Consider the following 20,302-nt stretch of genomic DNA (forward strand, 5'->3'; position numbering starts at 1 on the left):
TAATCTTAGCTATCAGAGTTAACAATATATGTTTCTATAAAAGGAATTCATTCATTATGGATTGTGTTTACTTTTAAATAAATCCATTTAGTTTCAGCTCATTTTCCAGTTACTTGTCTTACAATTTCCAGTATTTCCTGTAATTGTATTATAATTAATAAGTGCATTAATATTAATATAGTATCAAAGGTTAATAAAAAGCAAGAAAAGCTAGACATTAGACTAAACTAGCATATTTTGTACACCAGTAGCTGTAGCTCAAATTATAGTACATAATAACTATTATATTTTATAGAACTGTAGATAAGTTTGCTACAATTATAATGAGTTAATTTTAGTAATGTTTTTGCTTCTATATATTTTATAAGACAAAAGAAATCCTGTGTATAGTTTCTTTGGAATATCCAGTATAATGTATTACAATATGTGCATTAATATGAACCTGTGATTTGATAAATAATCACCTTTTTCTGACCAATCAGAATCAAGAATTCAACAGCACCTTGGTATTAGACTATCTGTATCATTTCGAGTGATATGAGGATTATCATGCACATTATAATATTACAAATGCAAATTACAAAAAAAATTATATGAAAGTTTATCTCCAGGCTTTTAAAAGAACATAAATGGTAACCTGCTGAGCTTTCTGCCTCGTCTTCGTGCGTTCAAAGTCTTTCTTCCCTTCTTCTTTTTTTACATGCACGAGTAAGAACTTTCCTCATGTTCCTAAAAGAAAGATTTATGCATTAAGTGGTCAGGGTTTAATCTGGTTCCTTTCCTTTTCTCTAGCTGTCTTCCCAGTTCTTTGTAGGTAAATGTGAGTGGTGTCAAGTCCATTAGTGTGAGTGTCTAGGGATTGTGTGTGTGTGAGTGTGTGTGTGTGTGAGAGAGAGAGAGAGAGAGAGAGAGAGAGAGAGAGAGAGAGATGCTGAAGCAGTATATAGCTTTCCCATCGATCTCTAATAAATGTGGATATCTAACAGCATTATGATGTCAACAACCAAATCACTAGCAAGCTAGCACCCACATTCATATTACTAGTAGACTGGGTCACAACTACAGTAGTTAGCTAACATTAGACTACTATTTTGTGTCGAACAAGTTACAAGGTTACTACCAAGCTGGCTAACATCAGCACACACGTTTTCTGCTAGCTAACAACAGAAGACATGTGGTATTTTGTAAACAGATCTCTATAAGATTAAACATTAGACACACATTAGATACAAACAGGTAAGGTTGCTAGCAAGCTAGATAACATTAGATTAAAATGCATTGCATCACAAAGGACATATACATAGCTAACTTTGCTGCTATATTGTTTGAAACAGATAAACTAACTAGTATCCAAGGTTGCTAAAATGCTAGCTAATATTAATAGTTATATTGTGCTAAACTGTCGACAAGGTCTCTACAGTAGATAAGGTAGCTATGTAATGGTAGTAAGGCTAGAACTTGGAGTAATAAATCTGAATATATGTTTAAATAAACTAGCAAAACATTTTAATTAAAATCCATCCTACTAATTATTTTTCCTTTCGGTAGCTCCTATGCGCCCACTCTTACCATCATGCTGACTACAGTTTGCGACTTTTTTGAATACTTTATGAACTGTTCAGCGGAGGAATGGAAATCAACTTTTTCAATCAGTGTAAAAATGAATGATTTTATTGCTACATGTCTGATATAAAATGAGTCAGGACTCATTGGCTTTCATTGTGAGACGTGTGTTTTTCCCGCTGTTGGGATAACCTTACACTAACCTTTAGTGGTTGAAGATAACATGTTAGAATTTTAGAGTCTTATGAACAAGCTCCTGGGGCATTTCAAAGAACAGACATGGGTTTGATATCAACATTTACTTTGAATACAGAAACATTTGTGTGCTTTCATTTTATCAGAACCTATCTATGAATATATTGCCTGTAAATAGTATAGGGAAAAACAGAAATAGTTATAAAAGCTACAGTTCTGAGTGTCTACTTTATACTGAGCTTCATATTAACCATCACTGTGGAGTAGGACATGACAAAGACATTCAATGGTGAACTTGAACACAACAAAACAGGCACAAATTTCATTTTTTGGTAAAAAGACTTAAGTAGTGCTTGACCAATACTAGATGAGATGAATAGCACTGTTCTAATGTGATCTGTGATATTTAACACATACAAAAGGTACAGTAAGAGCTGGGTGTTCGGATCTGTGATATTTCACAGAGTGTGTGCAGGAAATTCAGCCTCAGAAGTGATGTATGCTACTTGACTATATATCTCTGTTTAACCTAAAACAGACCTGTTGCCTCATTAGTGTACTATGGCTGATATATGACTCTGCTTCCACTGGGAAACCGCTTGCGTCCAGCGCTACCGATAATAACGGACATTCCATGCTTTAGCTGTCCTTGCTCCAAATGCAGATTTTAGAGCTGTGGTCTACTGAATCACTCTGTTGGATGGCCTGAGAAAACCAGAGAAAAATGTAAAGCCACAATGCAGAATATTAAGTTGCCTCTGCTTAAGCAAATACTCAATAGAAACATGTAGAACAGCATTCCAAGAGTTACAGAAAATGGGCTTTGTGTTTTTTCCATATTTTGCTAGCAAGCGAGTTCCTCCTAAGAAGCAGAACATGAAGCGTTGAATCAGCTTATTTGTTTCATAAACCTTCATACAACTAAACGTTACCATACATTTTAAAACTAAATGAAGATCATATCGCAGCAGCAAATGTTAAAGGTAAATAGAGGGTAAAAGACTGAGAAGTATGAGCAGAGCAAACATCCGAACAGAGACCTAGGCACGTTTCGAAACCGTGTCCGAGTGAATCCCTTAATGAGTTTTGAGCCTGAAGGACTTTCTGGCTCTTCACTATAAAACGGCATGCAGCATCTGGTCCATACATGGAGAAGAGATGTTTCTGATTAATGTGTGTATCCGTTAATAATGGTTGATTGTAAGCAGACACACAGAGCCATGTATGGAGCAAAGTGAATGAGGGCAGGGGAAATGTATATGTGTACTATTTGTGTAATGAAGAACGAGTGAGGATTATAGTGTTATAAAAAAAGGAATAAAGGGAGTGTCTGGAAATGTTGAGAGAGGAGAAAGGAGGGATGACAAAGATGAATGGAAGGACTTTTTTACCTCACAAATCATTTTGGATGGTAGCCTGGTACTTGTCCATAATTGCTTCCTTAATAGACAATGTCCTGGTTTCTTTATGAGCCTCATTGTTTTCTTTTTCCTTTTTGTTTCTCTCTCTCTCTCTCTCTCTCTCTCTCTCACACACACACACACACACACACACACACACATATATATATATACACAGGCAGATTTGAATATACAGCAGATAGGATTGCTTGTTATTTGTTAAACAAATTAGGAAATAATTTAATTGTTTTTTGATAACACTTGAAATGAATGGAGCGAGTTCTCTCGCTCGCGGTGGTGGTTGCTTGTCTTATTGATGTGTATGCATACTTGCGTGGTCTTTTGGGGTTTTTGTTATGACTCTGATGTATAACAGAGCCTGTGAAACATGCGTCATCCCCATGCACCAATATGGATTATATAAACGTGTTCTTCCTTTTACGGAATCATCTTAAAACAGGGATTTATGTCTACTGATCTATTTGGACAGACCTGATGACTGATTAAGTTCATCTTTTCCAGTGCAACAAACAAAACAGCTTAAGTATAGCATGTTCTCCTAATGCCAAAAAGGAAGGATAGAGGTTTGGAATCAAACCCCCAACCCATGGCAGTGCAAGGCTAATCACTGAGCTACTGTCCCCCCCAGATGCACTGTTTACTTAGGACAAAAGAAATGGTGCTGTATTACAGTAGGAAGAGTTTGTTAGTGTCTTTGGTAGATACAGAATGCACTGCAGTGGCTGAGATGCATTACCAGAAGATTTAACCCATCCTATCACTTTTTTTCAAGATGTGCTTTTTATATATAAATGTGCCATAAAGGTGTTTTGTTATTTCTGGCTGATGGCCATTTATCAGCGTTTGTGTTTTTTAAGTCTTATTTCGGTTTTGCCAATGAAAACTTGAGTAAAAGATTGATAAATGAGGTCCAGTGAACAGAAAAGTTCTTGAAAGGCTGGTTAATAATTGAAAAACTAAAAGAAATCTTTATATGCATCTCTAATTTTGTGTGCTTTTTGTTACTGGGACAATGAGGCATGGTCAGTCTATGAGCATTATAATAAATAGCACAGCAGTTGAATAGAAAGGCCGTTTTTTAACCTCGCTGGTAGTAAGTGGTTGATAAAGGAGCTGTCAAACTCATTGGTAACTTAAATAATTAGTGACTTTGGCAGTAGCATTTGTCTTAAAGGGGTCTGGGTTAGTAGACAGATCCGCATTAACACTGAATCTATGCTGGTGGTCCTTGAGCCAACCAATTATATTTGTAAGAAGTAGATGGCGGCATGAACTTCCAGAGTGAGCTCTGATTTGATCCTTCCATTCAGATGTGCGAAATACATTTCTTTCTTTTTTATTGATATTATTATTTGATGACGAGGTTCAATATACAGCAGGATTCACTCTTTTTTTGATACACTTGCTATTGTGACTAAGGTCCTCATTCACCAATTGACTTTCTAAAGGAAAAAATGGTCATAAAGACTGTAAAGCCTCTGTCCTAGGTATTGTTGCTAGATTAACATGTAGAGTATCTACCCTAGGCAAAAAGTTCTATTGCACTTCTGTAAAGCTAATGAAGTAAAGAAAAATCTGTTCATATAAAACCATTATTTCCTCAAACCACCCAAATGACATAAAAGGATGGCAGCATTATTCATTCATTCATTCATCTTCTACCGCTTATCCGAACTACCTCGGGTCACGGGGAGCCTGTGCCTATCTCAGGCGTCATTGGGCATCAAGGCAGGATACACCCTGGACGGAGTGCCAACCCATCGCAGGGCACACACACTCTCTCATTCACTCACGCAATCACACACTAGGGACAATTTTCCAGAGATGCCAATCAACCTACCATGCATGTCTTTGGACCGGGGAGGAAACCGGAGTACCCGGAGGAAACCCCTGAGGCAGAACATGCAAACTACACACACACAAGGTGGAGGCGGGAATCGAACCCCGACCCTGGAGGTGTGAGGCGAACGTGCTAACCACTAAGCCACCGTGCCCCCTCAGCATTATTCTATTCAATTCAATTCAATTCAATTCAATTCAAGTTTATTTGTATCGCGCTTTTTACAATGGACATTGTCTCAAAGCAGCTTTACAGAACATAAACATAGAACAGAAGATAAACATAAGGAGTAGTATAAAGAATTAATTAAGAATAATAAAAATTCAAAATATATATAGTTCACAGTGTGTATGTATGTATGTATGTATGTATGTACTGTATGTACTGTATATGTATTTATCCCCAATGAGCAAGTCTGAGGTGACTCAGGCAGCAGTGGCAAGGAAAAACTCCCTTAGATTGGTAAAGGAAGAAACCTTGAGAGGAACCAGACTCAAAGGGGAACCCATCCTCATATGGGTGACACTAGATGGTGTGATTACAAATATACAGTCAGACAAGTGTTGTATTGGTGTAGGGATCACATGGAGTTCAGATCTCCTCTTAGTATCACAGAGTCCAACTGGAGCTGGTAGATCTGTAGATGTCTCAGGATTCTCACAGAGTCGGCCTCATCTCAGTGGAGGTCCAAAAACTTCATCGCACGGAAGACGATCGGAGCTGGTACAATGTCTGGGTGTCTCGGCATGGGTAGAAAAAGAGAAGAGCAGTGCAGAGGGATTAACATATCTGCTGTTCATAAAAATAGATTTGTATTACATATAATAGCCCATAAAAAAGAGTCAAGAACTTTCAAATGAATCACCTTCAGTCTCTTTGGTGAAATTGGTCATAATTTTTCCCATTCATCTACCAGTTGGTCCTGTTCCAAAGCGATGAGTCAGATGGCTCATCCCAGCAGGGCCTGGGTGACATTACCTTCAAATATTCCTGTGGAAAAATATGTTCACTGGGATGTTCCTTGAGGAAGTTGTTCTTTTTTCCACCAAGCTTTGGAACAGACAACTATTTAAAGATAGTATCTCAGAGATCTTGGCTGGTATCTTTTATATTACTGTCTCTTACCCAAAACATCTGGCAGGAAGACTGGAAACTCTCACGATGGGACCCATAACAACGGACCATGTCTCGAGTGATGATGTCACCGAGCTTTAGTAGTATTGGTTTAAAGCCTAGAATTAAGTTGACTGGAACCAATTACTGGGGCATTATCCCAGAAACTGGCAGGAAATATATTGCTTGTTAGATGACATAATTTCATGTTCATTTGCATTCTGTAAAAGAACTCATCCTTTTTAGATTATGCAGGATTGAAATTAGAGACTACGTCCAAGAAAGAGCGAAAGCCAATGAGTTTTTTTTTTTTTTTTTTTGTACAGAAAACAGACTAATTTATGGGAAACCCAGCCGTGATCTTAACCATTGTCAGCTTTTCATACAACTTTGATCTCAATTACTTGAACATGATTATAACCGAAAGCCAAAACAAAACTCTGGGATCCTGTTGAGTTAGTATACCGTTTTCTGAAAAAAATTGCATATTCTTATTCATAGCAAATGCTATGAATGATGAAAATATCCTCATTTTATGTATAAGATTGTTATTCATAATTATCGTAGTTAGGATATTAGAATTAATATTTCAGTAGACCTGGCAGTTAGTAAGGGAAACCATTCTAATAATTCTACAGTATGGTAAAAAACAGATAAAACATGAGAACATCATTCATTACGGTGTATGGTAGTAATTATGATCTCCACCCCTCAGGCCTCCCCTTTATTAGCGAAATTCATTATCTGTATCTAACCTGTCTGTTACCCCATGCAGCTGGTATGCAGGTCTGCCGCTCTTCGAACATTAACTTCTGAGGTCAGATCCGGAACCTAACAGTCTATAAACCAGCCGAAACACCAATTAGGCTTAGAAAACAATTCGTTTAACAAACAACAGACATCCTGCTTGCTTGTATAGGGATGAAAGCTTGATTAGATTACAATGATGGATGGATGAATGGATGGATGGATGGATGGATGGAGGGAGGGAGTGAGGGAAGGCTGGCTGGATGGTTGAAATGGGTGTAGATGAGATGAACTAGACGAATGGGATGTTTTACGGATTGCTAAACGGACCATATGGTAGACGTTTTTGTTGCATGGTATACAGTAATCTTTAATTGTTAGCTATAAGCCCTGCTCTGGATGCTAACCTGAAATTGACTGATGAGGCTGTGGTTTAATCTAATAACAATAAAATCTAACAAATTTATATCTAATATTAATAATATAAAAGTATTTTTATATAAATACCACAAATTTTTAACACAGTCCACAGCTCAATGTTCGCATAGTAGCCAAGAGTTCTGGGAAACGTGTCTGATGTCATTGCCAAGTTTACTGTACTGACCACGCGACATTCCGAAGCTCCGTGCTCAGCATCAGACCAGGAAACAACTCTGGCCCTGAAGTCCATGTAGGGCCTGCTGGATAAACACAAGCCAAAAGTCTTAGATGATTCTGTGCATAAGTACATTCTGATCTGCTTGTCCTCTGTAGGCGTTAGAGATACAGACAGGTCTAAAGGTTCAGAAGTTTTCAAGCCGTGTTAGATCCTACACTAACATTCTAATTGTGTTTCCTGAAAGCATTTACACTTAAGACATAGAAAAGCACAGTAAATGAGTCAGTACTAAGGTGGTGCAAACAGGATATTCAAATATAATTCAAATTTCTTTTTCTCAAAGCAGCTCAAATGTTTAACTAGTTAAATAAATCAAATAATATGCTCTTGCTAACTAAGAGTCACTGGGACAATTTTTCAGTTGTATTCTCGTGATCTGCCAAGTAAAATTTTTACATCGTATGATTTTCTGTTTAATTGTTAATTTTTTGTAATCCGTAATTTATGGGAGTGTCAGTATTTCTTTTTACATTTTGGTATTAAAAATGTAACTGCTGCTATGATGAACGTCCTCGCATCTAAACGCCACCAATAGGAGGAATGACAAAGGATAACACAATACTCATGACAGCTGCAAATACTGTATGTAAGCGGCAATGAAAAAACCTCAGAACAGTCAGAAAAATATTCTTACTACTTGATTGTAAAATTCAGACATGGAAAACAAAAGCTATCATATAATAGTTTATAGTATTCGGCTAAGATTGTATTAGGATTTTCATTAGGACCATGTCATGCAGTGTGACTGCTGTAACTGCAAAGTAAAACTGGCTTCAGGTAGAATCTTGTAGGCCTAAGAAAGTAGCCAATTAATAGTCTTGGAATTTAAGTACTTTGCAGTTAACAGTACTGACACTTAAAGGAAGTGTTTTTAAGACTAATGTTTATCTACCACATTTGCAGCTAGCGTGAGATTACTACTATTACAATAGTAAGAGACACTGTATTTGATTTAGCCAAAGTTTATGAAATTTTCAAAGTAAGTAAATAGTATAATAATATACAGCAATAATATGTAGTGTTTTATTTATTTCTGGTCTAAGCCCAGATTAACTTTAACCTAAATTTGTATAATAATTAAAAATGAAACCTATTTTTTAGATTGTTATTATTGACAGAACTTTAACCGCAGTCTGTAGATAAAGAAGCAGATAAATGAACCCAAGGACCAAAAGCTTCCAATTCTTTTCCGGATGTGCTCCAAGTAAGACAAGAGCCCTGGGTGGAAGTCTATGTGCTAAAACCATGTGTTGAGAATAAACACTTCTTAAGGCTTGTCATGTTCTGCATAGTTATTCAAGTGGTTTTATTGCCTGGCTATCAAGAAGAAGCTTGACCATATTAGGTTGACTTTCACTTCAGTCTCTCTTAATCTTAGATGGATGTCTGAGTTTTCCTGCTGAGTACACACACACACACACACACTCTCTCTCTCTCTCTCTCTCTCTCTCTCTCTCTCTCTCTCTCTCCCTCTTTCTTTCTTTCTTTCTTTCTTTCTCTCTGTACCCATTTAAGTAATAAAGGCCCGAGGAAACCAGGCATGCTGCAGTCCAGGCCAAACAGCTTTATTGGCTTTATATGGCGTTTTAAGGCTTGGAGTGTTGGACTGCTGTTAGTTTGTTGCTCAATGGTGCCAGAATTGTTGTTTCTGTCTCAAAGATGTAGCTCTGACACGAAGAACAGCGGGTAATTGCAAAGGATAGGAGGATATTATATTATTATCTCTCTCTCTCTCTCTCTCAGCCACCCACACACACGTGCCTATCCTTTTTTGCTTTAAATCCCACTTGAGGAGGTCAGGATTAGCCTTGAAAAGCGAAGAATTAAGTAGATATATGACTACACCAGTCTCATTCATCTTCATTGACATGCACATATTTACTAATGACAAACTCCATATGTTATTCTCTTTTGATTCGGGTGTTAACGGCATGAATAGCTACAGTGTCTGGATCCATGAGCAAGTTTCCAGTCTCCCTTTTGCATTCTGAATTAAATGGACTAATAACTAAAGATTTTAGTGAAAGATGGAATTGTCATGGGGTTAGAAATAACAAAGGTGCTCCTTTCTGCCTCTGCAGATGCGAGGGAAGGGAGCACTGATGACATACATGTATATGAACTGCTGGGGTTTTGACATAGTTATGTGAATTACACTGTGGGGATTACAGACTACTTTTGGTAATGTTTAAGTTCCAGTCAGAGCTGGTCTTGTGAAATATGATGTTGGAATGAGGGGGTGGTTTTGCAACACTCGCAAAGTGAACAAAACTCCCACAACCATATGAATATATATATATATGGCTATCTGGTTGAGACTGAAGACTTTATGTGGGCATGAGCAAGTTTCCAGATATAAAGATTGTGGGACAAACAAGGAGCATTGACTTTAAGCTGGACATGTGTTTCTGCAAGATGCATTTACACCATTTTTTAGTAAAATGCCTGATAAAGTTAAATTATGCTACTAATATCTAATGAAATATGAGTTTGTATATATTGGAATCTTTAAATGGGAGAAATGAAGATCTTGAGTGATGTACAGTGATATAAACTTATTGTAGGTTGAGGAACTGTAAGAGCTAGAAGTCACAGATGGTGATGATATTCCAGCACCAGACATACTCAAATCCTTATACAGGGTTAGGGTTAGCACTATGCAGATATTGATAGAACTACAGATGCATTACAACGCTATCTATCAGAGAGGACTGCAGTTGTGCTGTTGTGAAGCATGCTGGTGTGTGCACAACACAAAACACAACACACAGATTGTTTCCTTGTTATGTAACAAAGCCCATTCAGGCTGATGAGTCATGACAGATAGAGGAAAGGACAATCACCACTCCATTCCCTGGGCCTCAAGGCATGTAGCAGTACAGACAGGAAACTGACCACAGTCATTAGGGTTTTAATGGCAAGTAGGCAAAACATGTGAAAAACACATCTCTATCCAGCCTCCCAGAGCTAAGCTGATGGAAAAATACCAAGTTAAAAAAGTATTTTATATAAAAACAAGTTTACCGTTACCTTTGTTTCCAAAACATGTGATTGTTTTGTCTGAAACAGGCTTAAACCAGGCTTGAACCAGGCGTGTCTACACAACATTATTAACATAAATCCTAGTAGGCGGAGAAAAAAAACAGAAATTTCCCACAAAAACCCTAGTGTGTCAGTGAACAAAATAGCCCTGTGTTGTACAGTACATGATAAACAGCATGCTCTACTCTGCACTTTTTACTGACCAGATAGCTCAGTACTGTTTAATTGATGTTCAGATTCTCACCTTCTACCTTCACACTATCTATGAATACTCAGCACTTTTTAACAATAGGATTCAATTAAGGATCAAAGGCCTTGTTCCAGGACCTAACTACTTGGTGGTAACTTGGCGGTACTCGGGTTTAAACCCACAATCTACCAGATCAGTAAAACTTAATCACCAATCCCAGTAAAAGTTAGGTTGTATAGCCCTTCTCTTTATTGCCTATGTAGATATAAATTCAACCAGTTGTTAGCTTATACAGCAGGAATCAAGTATAAAGAATGGCAAGAATACAGCAGGATTTGATCTCCTTTACTCACAGAGCATGTACAGTAGATATCTAGTTGTTATCAATTGTCAGTGATTAGTGCCTGTAGACACATTTTAAAGTTCACCAGATAGCTAGAAACATGCAGCTTTTCCTTGTATAGCCTCCATATTTTCACAGCTGTCTCTGCTGAAAAATCTAATCAGCTACCAGCTGCCAAAACAGAGACTGAAACTGCTAGACCAGTATATCTTCACCAGCTAAATTATTATCCAGCGTTTTTATTACTTGATTAAATTGTCAAGTAAGTAGGTAAGCAGCCTTTATTTAGTAGCTGGTAGCTAGTCAGAATAAGTCGGCCTTTTCAACAGGGGTACCTGCTTTAGACAGCTAACAGTTTACACGGCTCTAACAGTGAGCTAACATTAACTTCCAATTTATAGATATAGTAACCGTAGTAGCTACCAGAGGGTCCAAAGAGTCCAAAAAAATATACTAGGAAACAACTGATATAAACTGATTTAGAATTAAAAGGGTTTATTAGCTGGTGCAGATGCTGCAGTACAATGCCTCAATGTGGTCTGTTATACATAGACAGCTCTGTTCTAACAAATGGCTTTAACTTTCAAAGCAGTGGCCAGGGCTTTACAGATATTAGCTCAAATATATTCACCAACCAACATTTCCTTTGGCACTGTGGGACAATTATAAGAAGAGTAATGCCATGTTCCTTTTCCTTTGGTGAAATTAGGTTTTGCATAGCACAGCTCTGGCCATTGTTAAACTATTGTGTCTATAGCCATTGCCATATTGCTTTCCATAAGGGGGAAAGTAAGTAGGCAAATGATGAATTGCTTGATTGTTCACGCTAACCAGTCTTGGAGAAAGAGTAGAACGTCTGAGAGAGACACATCTGTGGTGACTACCACTAACAGCAGTTCTAGGTCTGTAAGGGAATCCACCAATATTGTAGCATTATGGCAGACACCAAGCAGATCACCACACTAATGGTCTCTAATAGTTAGCAGGCCCATAGGGACCACTGCTTAGCTGTAAAACCTTCAAAACTATTCTTCTTACTGAAAAAAATAACATAGCCTGGCATGATTTAGCACTCTGTACTTCTTGGGAACAAGAAAGTAGTGGGAGTAAAAAGCACTGCTGACCTTCTTCCACTGGGGCATTGCAAATCTATCTCTTAGTCTATCACTTTAGACTCTAACACTGGAACTCCTTGTTTGTCCAGCACTGATGTGCTGAAACACTCTTCAGGGAAAATATTTAGAGGGTATCAACACAGCAGATATGACTCATTGGTTCCTTTCAGAATGTCTTACTAACTGAAATAATCCCATAACAGACAAATTGTTAGGTGACTAATTCAAACAGGCGCTTTTTTTTTTTTTTTGTGAAAATAGTGTGCAAAATTTACCTCACTCCAGGACACAAACTGTAGCAGGGGCTGATATAAGATTTGAAGTAGGAGCTAAAAGGGGTTGTCAATAACAATAAATTTATTGGACTGAAAATAAGTATTGGACTGGAAAAGTATTTGACTAAACGATTTGGTAGTGTGTGTGTGTGTATGTGTGTGTTTGTGCCTTGTGATATGACGGCACCCTGTCCCCACCTTGTGTCCCAAGTCCCCTGGAAAAGGCTCCAGGTTTCCCATATCCCTGTATAGGATTCGTAGTACAGAAAATGAATGGATGGATGTATAGATGGTGATGGACTTACCTCATTAAATCTTTTTTGTAGTAAATCTAGAAGCAAATTAGAGCCATGAATGAACATATTAGCTAAGGCTAATTAACAACAGCTTTATTCCGAATCTCTCAAATGTTAGCTAGCATGTTAATATGATGATCATGATGATTATGATGTCACATCTGTTTACATGTAGGTGTTTTTAGGGAATTTAGATAGACTTTGACATTGATTCTCTCCAATGCTAAAATGTCATCTTATGATTTATATTATCATATAATGAAATATATGAAAATGTATCGAGCTGAAAATGTTTAAATGGAAAGTACAGATAAATATAAATTTGTAATGTACTAGTCCTATAAAAAGCACCACTTATATCATCATTATTTCCTCCAGAGTTAGATGACAATCTCAATCCAGTTCAAATAAATAATGGTTCTTTTCTCACTGGAGAAGTACTGTCACAATACTGTCTATACAGTATGTCACAATTAAATTACATTTTTAAAAAATGGGCTGTGTACAGTAGGTGCTTTCAGTCTAACCAATCAGAAAGCACACCTCGTAGTATTTTGAACGCCAAGATGTAGTGATTAAACAGGTGGAATCAGACACTCTTGATCTAATCTATGTGAAAGAATGACACATTTAAAATATACAATTTATCTGTTAAAAATAAGATCATTTATGACATTAAAGCTAAAACATACAATATGTGTAGTCAGTTACATTTGAGGAACTAATCCTTAATTTGTTTTCACCAGACAGTGAATTTGAGTAAAAGCAGAAGGACTGGAAACCCCACAGATGACATGCAGCCTCAGGTAGGAAACACACATCTCACTGTAATGTGGATTTATACAAAATGTTGCTAAAACACACAGTAAGTCATAAAAATTATAGACCTTGGTTTTGACTAAACATATCAGGATTTTAACATCTATTGTTGTGACAAATGCAGATGCCTGTGTGTCAGTGTCTAACAACAGTAATGACTTATATGACTTATAATGGTTATAACTTTGCAAAACAGTATAGCATGTTCAAAACCCTTGCTATGTGAACTCTACTGAATAGAAATTTTAGATTTTTAGATTGAAAATCATATATGGTTCCTAGTAGGAATGGAACCTGAACTGAGACACTGTTGTATGTATGAATAAATACTTTCTTGTTAAATTCTCTCATCTGGTTGGTTAGAAAGTGTTAATTAATTTTCCATGCCAGCGGCTCTGAGAATAGTTCCAGCTGTAGGTAAAAAATCCAATAACGGACAGGGAATGTGTTGTATGCATGATGTAACCGGATTAGATTGGTATGATGATGTCTTCTGTCGGATTAGGGTTATTAACATTTTTTGGAAGGAGTCTCCAGTGTTTTACCACCTTTGTCTTACTAAATTCAAGAGAGATAGAGAGAGAAAAACTGAGAGAAAGACTGTTTAAAGCCGCTATAATACGAGATAACAGGAAACTACCTTCCAAATTGCTGTGGTATGAGATGAATAAATAACTTGCGGGTACGAGGATGTGCTGTTTCTGGAAAATAATCAACTTCGGGTCGATAACTCTGCTTCATGTCAGGCTGCTTCACACCACCCTATCGTTGAGTGTTTTACCATAAATGTGTGTGTGTAAGTGTTTTATTCACTACATAAAGGACTTTCTCTCTGTTGGGGTGGAATTCCAAGTTATCTAGCTCACTTCACACACATGAAAGCATTTTTATAGTGTAAGAAAATACATGACCTCGATTCGCTGTTCTTCTGGAAACGTTTTGACTGCCTTGGAAGTGTACTAATGTCTAGACTATTCATCAGCCCTCTGAAAGATTTTAGGAAAGACTGACACCCAAACAGCTCAAAACTGTAAACCATGATAAAGAGAGCGAGACTATTTATTAGCTGCACTTGGATGTATGTGAAAAAAAGCCTTCGTCACTGGTCCCTTGACTCACAAAAGCATGTCCGTGATTTAGCAAGATGCGATTTCACCATCTGTGAGAGCGGGGGGATCTTCCCATGACCTCTGTCGTTCCAAAGTGAGAAAAAAGGAGCGTTTGCAAATCAGGTCAAGGAAAAGAAGGAGAGTGTGTATGACAGGCAAAAGGAGACACCATGGAGAAAATGAGAGAGGAGAAGCCCTGGAACTTTAGTCAACTATATAAAAAACATGGAGGGATGTTCAAAACCAAAACTGGTAGAGATCCAACCCTGTAATGACAGGGGAAAGTCAGTGCTCTTCCTAGATCATGATGATTGACATTGACCTTTTCTTGACCCTGCTGCCAAGAGCAGATATCTTGAGGGAGACCTGAATGAGTCAAGCTTCTGAAAGGATAGTAATGAGCTTTTCCTATTCTGGCCCCCAAAGACATGGGTACAATGAGGTCTTTATCCTAGTGCTGCAAGATAGATGGCACTGAGGGAGGGCAAGCTCCTCCCAATGCACTTCATTTTAATAGATTAGAGTGACTCCTCTTTCACTTTTACACCCATAATGAGGGTCAGTAAGAGAAAAGGAGAGGTGGGGAATATAATAGGCAGATCTTCTACATCAAAGCTATTAGAAGGTCCTGAAAAGCAATAGTGGATTATGTTAAAGTTAAGATTCAACAACAAGCAGTCATCCATCATACAGATGTGCCTATTTTCAACTGTGGTAGAGACAGCAGGTAAGGTCCTGTTGCCATTCATTTGGCCAAGGTGGCCAGGTTTCAACTATATTTCCAGCTCAACTATATCACATAAACCACAAAAGAACTGAAACTAGCATAGAAATTCAGCCATTGGAAAACAAATTTTCTATTTTCTATATCTCAGCCTTTGTATAGGGAAAAAGTCGAGTGTTGCACATGCATTTCTAATCTACGGTGATTATCCAAGCCATAATAATTCCCATTGCAATATTCTCTATAGAAATTATTCTCTATATCAAAGATACTCTGTCACTGCTTACATTTTACGTTTGTTTGTAGAAATTTAATTTTATGTAAAGATTTTATTATGATTATTTGCTACAAATGATGAAGGAGGTCGCAAATTAAATTCTTAAGCTAGATGAATTTGGTATGAATAAACCCCCCTGCAAACTATTGAGGCTTGTCATTATCTGTCTTGTCTACTGCTCCTTCTCTAATAAAATTTTTTATGAGCATGATAAAGCAGGATTCCTGCCCCAGTGGAACTTTATTGGCTCTTGTCACAGTACATAATTAACATCATGTAGAATAATGGAAAGTGAGCGTGTGGCCTGAAAACCTGAGTCTGGGAAAACCTTCAATTCACTCAATATTTTGGAATATGTGCTTCACCTAGGAGCAAATTGGTGACTCATGTTCTTGCCCAACACAAGCATTAAGAGAATATAAACACATCCATCAAAAATAGCCTCTGCATCTGGTTTCTCTTTCAATTCTGCCTTTAAGCTCTGATATAATTTATCATATACTAACAGAAATGCCAGTGTCTTTAGAGCTTCAGCCAAAAATGTGCTTTCCCATTACATTTCCACAAACCTTTAGCTGTCCTGATCATCTGAACTGTCTCTGGAACTCATCAGAACATGTTGATTGGACCGGTGAAGAACTGATGAAATAGACTGTGCCTTATTAGGTCTACTGCGAGAAGAAGGATGTGCTGGAAAAGGAAGTGAATCCACACTGTAGTCCAGATGATTTTTATCAGAGGAATGAATAGACACGCCAGGGACAGCTGGTTGTGATGTTATAGACTAATAGGAGGCTAAAATGGAATATCAATTATTGCTTCTACCCGTAAACTGTTACTGTTAAACAATATGTTATATCACACAAAGGCTCACTGATGAAATAATAAGAATTTGGGTAAGAATTGGGGTCAACCAGCCCAAAATGACCCAAGTCACACCACTCTTCATCTCAGTCCACTAGCTTCCCATAGCCAACCGCATCAAATTTAAGACCTTGATGCCCACATACTGTACAAGACCTTGTCTGGAAGATCAACCCCCACTTCTTCAACTGTGAGTTCCCTTTCCAGAACCTTCCAACTGACTGTCCCTCAGTGGTGGAAAGTATGTCCAATGTCCACAGCAGACAGTAGAATCTGTCATTATCTTTACGTCTTCCTTGAACACTTAACTAACCCCAACTTATTCCCTGTCCCCCCAAAAAACCTGTACCTACCTTATCTGTATATTTTTATGCAATTTGCTCCTCTAACACTCAATTAAACATATTGTATGGTTCCGCTGTATTGTCCTCTGCATGATATATTGCTTTGCTTGTATTTCCTCATTTGTAAATAGCTTTGGATGATGGCATCTACTAAATGAATAAATGTAAATATAATGTAAATGTTACATTTTAATAAATCTTCAATATCCAGCTGGCTTCATGCTGGCTTGCCTCTGACTGCCAGATGTTATATTCCTTTTGTTCACAGCAAATAAATTGGTTTGTTTATTTGACATTATGTGCTTAGTCTGTCTATATTTTGTATGCATCTCAATCACTGGCATTATGAGTTATATATGTGTTTTTTTGTTGCTAGCTTTTTTTTTTGCTGAAACTTTCACCATAGTTCTGCTAATTTTGCTTCATTAATGTTCTCTTCCTCATAGAGGACGGTGGTATGTGACCATCTTAATGGCTCACGGATCGTTTTCTCAGATGAAAGTCGACCAGGAAATGCTCTGTCCCCGGACATGACCCAGGAAGTAGTTGTGATCTCGTCTGGTCTCCCTGAACATCCTCCGACCCCCTACTACAGGACCGCTGCTGCTGCTGCTGCTTCGGCTGCTCAGCACAATGTAATACCATAATACCACATCAGTGCATCATACACATTATGAATACACACAGTATGTCTGTCTAATTACACTATGATTTTCTGTAACTATGGGTCATGATGTTTGCCCTGGATTAGCATTCTGTTTTTACACTGTTTTGACTCCCTTGGATTTTACAGTTTTCTGCAAATGACCTCATGAAGTAATTACAACCTTTGAAAGAACCACAGTCTTAAATCAAATGACCTGTTTGATCCAATTCTGTTGGAGCTGTTATTGTATAGGTAATACAGTGGGGCCACCGTGTGGTCCTTTTTCCAAGTGATTAAGTTAAAGAACAAATCCACTGGAATGTGGGATCTTCAGTGGCATCTAGGATTTATTCTGTAAAACATGCTTATGTCTCAAAGATTTTCATGGACATATAATATCAGATTACCCACAATGCAGTTTGACAAACTACTGATAACAGTGCCAGTGGGATTAAACCCTTGCTTTAGTCCTGTAGTTTCTCCTGCTGTTTTTGCATACGGATCAGCCGCATTGCAATGTTTTCTTTAATACGTCGTCCCTCTTAGTAGCCTTTTAAGGAAAATGGGTAGTTCATTTCTAATTTTGGATGCAGCACTAATTACAAAAAACAAACATTTTATTAACAAAAAATATAATTATACCAAGTCTAGCTAGTAGCAAACAGTACTTTTATGTGAATATACTGATGTACTGATACTTTTATGTTAACGTACTGATACTTTTATGTTAACGTACTGATGTACTGATACTTTTATTTTAACGTACTGATGTACTGATACTTTATTGTTAACGTTAATGTACTGATGTACTGATACTTTTATGTTAATGTTAATGTACTGATGTACTGATACTTATGTTAACATACTGATGTACTGATACTTTATTGTTAACGTTAATGTACTGATGTACTGATACTTTTATGTTAACGTACTGATGTACTGATACTTTTATGTTAACGTACTGATTTCTGATGATTTGATTTAACTCCATTTTGGATGTTGATCATTTTTCACTCAGGTTGCAGAGGTAAATGGAGGTGCAGTCAACACACCCAGTTTCGGATCCTACTACGGACCACATGGTATGTGTGTTCTTTTTTAAATAGTAATACAAGCGTTATAACGTGTTATGCGTAATAATAATTGACTACATCTACAAAGCTGTTTCACAGGGAAAAAAAAACTGACAACATTCAGAATAGGAAACTGTTATCAAACTTAATTTGATAATACTGCCACCTGTTGGTGAAACTATGCTATAGGCGAAGGAAATAAACACTAAAGGTATTATACATCATATTCAGGATTTCGCAATTTTGAGATCGGAGAATTTAAAACAAAAGCAAACAAACTCCGATATTCAGAGAAGCTTGCCTTTTTTTATTTTATTTTATCTACAAAATTACCTCAGATTTTCCACAGGTTTGGGCCAAGACCATGTCGCGTGACGTCATCAGCACGCGCATACAGCCCAAACGCTCTTCGATCACGTGCGTTGCACATGGTTACAACTATCACAGAAAGTAATCACATTTGTCTTCACAGTGCTTGCAATTTCACCAATTCAAGAGTTTTACCTAAAACAAACAAACAAAAAAAATATATTAAATATTCCAAAATAATAAAATCAAGGAAAACCATTAATTTTTATGCCAAAGCAGTTACACACACACACACACACACACACACACAGTAGATTAAAGTGTAGTATATACCACCTGAATCCAGTTTTATTTGAAAGTTTATGGACGTTTAAGATGTTCCACCACGTTAAATGCACCCTATGTACATGATAAATAATAATAATAATAATAATAATAATAGAATCCTGTGAATCTTTAATAAATGAAAAATTGCAATCATTGGCAAATTGCCAGTCGTGTGTAGAATAAAATTTATATTAAATTCGTATCGATCAGAATAAGAGACGTTTAAGAGCATGGAAGTTCAGTCTGGTCACTTGATTCTTGACACTTTCTATGTTTTCTGTCTCATGCAGACAGCTTAGCTAACGGTGGGCCACACTCTGCTACTCTGCCTCGCACTTCCATCAGCAGAGAGGAGAGGCTCATCAAGTTCTCTGGGATCGGCCCTGTGGATGAAACAGGCATGCCAATTGCTTCCCGATCTGTGAGTTGTTTACCTGTATGCAATAGAGTGCAGAATACAGTAGCATTCAATACATAATCTCTACAAATTATAAAAGAAATAATAGGCTTGGGGACATGCTGTTTTAGTAAAATAATCACCACCAGGGTGGGGTGATGTGACCTCGCTCCAATCCAGTACCGGTTTCATTGTTGTAAGCATGTCCTGAATTTGTTTATTCCTCTTATACCACAGCTGTAATGACAGGTCTTGAGACGGAGGATCTATTTGCACGCTTTTTAATGCAAGCTCGAGGTACAACAGGTTTAGGTCAGAATCAGCAAACACAATATCAAAGGTGAGGCAAAAATCAGCAACAGTAATACAGGCAGGAGGTCGGGGCAGGCAGCAGACAATCATAGGACGGAGCAAAATCAAAACAGAGTCAAAAACCAGGGAGGGCAGGAGGGCAGGAGGGCAGGAGGGTGGGGGGGGGGGGGGACGGGACGGACGGCGGCAAATCGAGACTTCGCAGGGAAAGGGAGTTCAAGTTCATGTTTTATAGGAAGCAGGTGATTGAGAGCAGGTGGTGGTGTAATCATGACAGGAGCGGGGTTTTGTGGGAGATGTAGT

At 37.6% G+C, this 20,302-nt stretch overlaps 1 protein-coding gene across 5 annotated transcripts in view; it reads left to right on the top strand.

Moving 5' to 3' along the window:
• Positions 1 to 20,302, top strand: part of sorbs3 (sorbin and SH3 domain containing 3) — a 53,288-nt gene that overhangs the window by 7,380 nt on the left and 25,606 nt on the right. For all 5 annotated transcript variants that reach the window (XM_060880651.1, XM_060880650.1, XM_060880648.1 and 2 more), the window contains exons 2-5: positions 13,545 to 13,604; positions 17,382 to 17,570; positions 18,600 to 18,663; positions 19,581 to 19,711. In XM_060880651.1, the coding sequence (XP_060736634.1) occupies positions 13,593 to 13,604; positions 17,382 to 17,570; positions 18,600 to 18,663; positions 19,581 to 19,711 (396 nt within the window). In that variant the 5' untranslated portion in view covers positions 13,545 to 13,592. The remainder of the gene's footprint in view (positions 1 to 13,544; positions 13,605 to 17,381; positions 17,571 to 18,599; positions 18,664 to 19,580; positions 19,712 to 20,302) is intronic.

This window comes from Tachysurus vachellii, chromosome 11, assembly GCF_030014155.1.
Source record: "Tachysurus vachellii isolate PV-2020 chromosome 11, HZAU_Pvac_v1, whole genome shotgun sequence".
Taxonomy (NCBI): domain Eukaryota; kingdom Metazoa; phylum Chordata; class Actinopteri; order Siluriformes; family Bagridae; genus Tachysurus; species Tachysurus vachellii.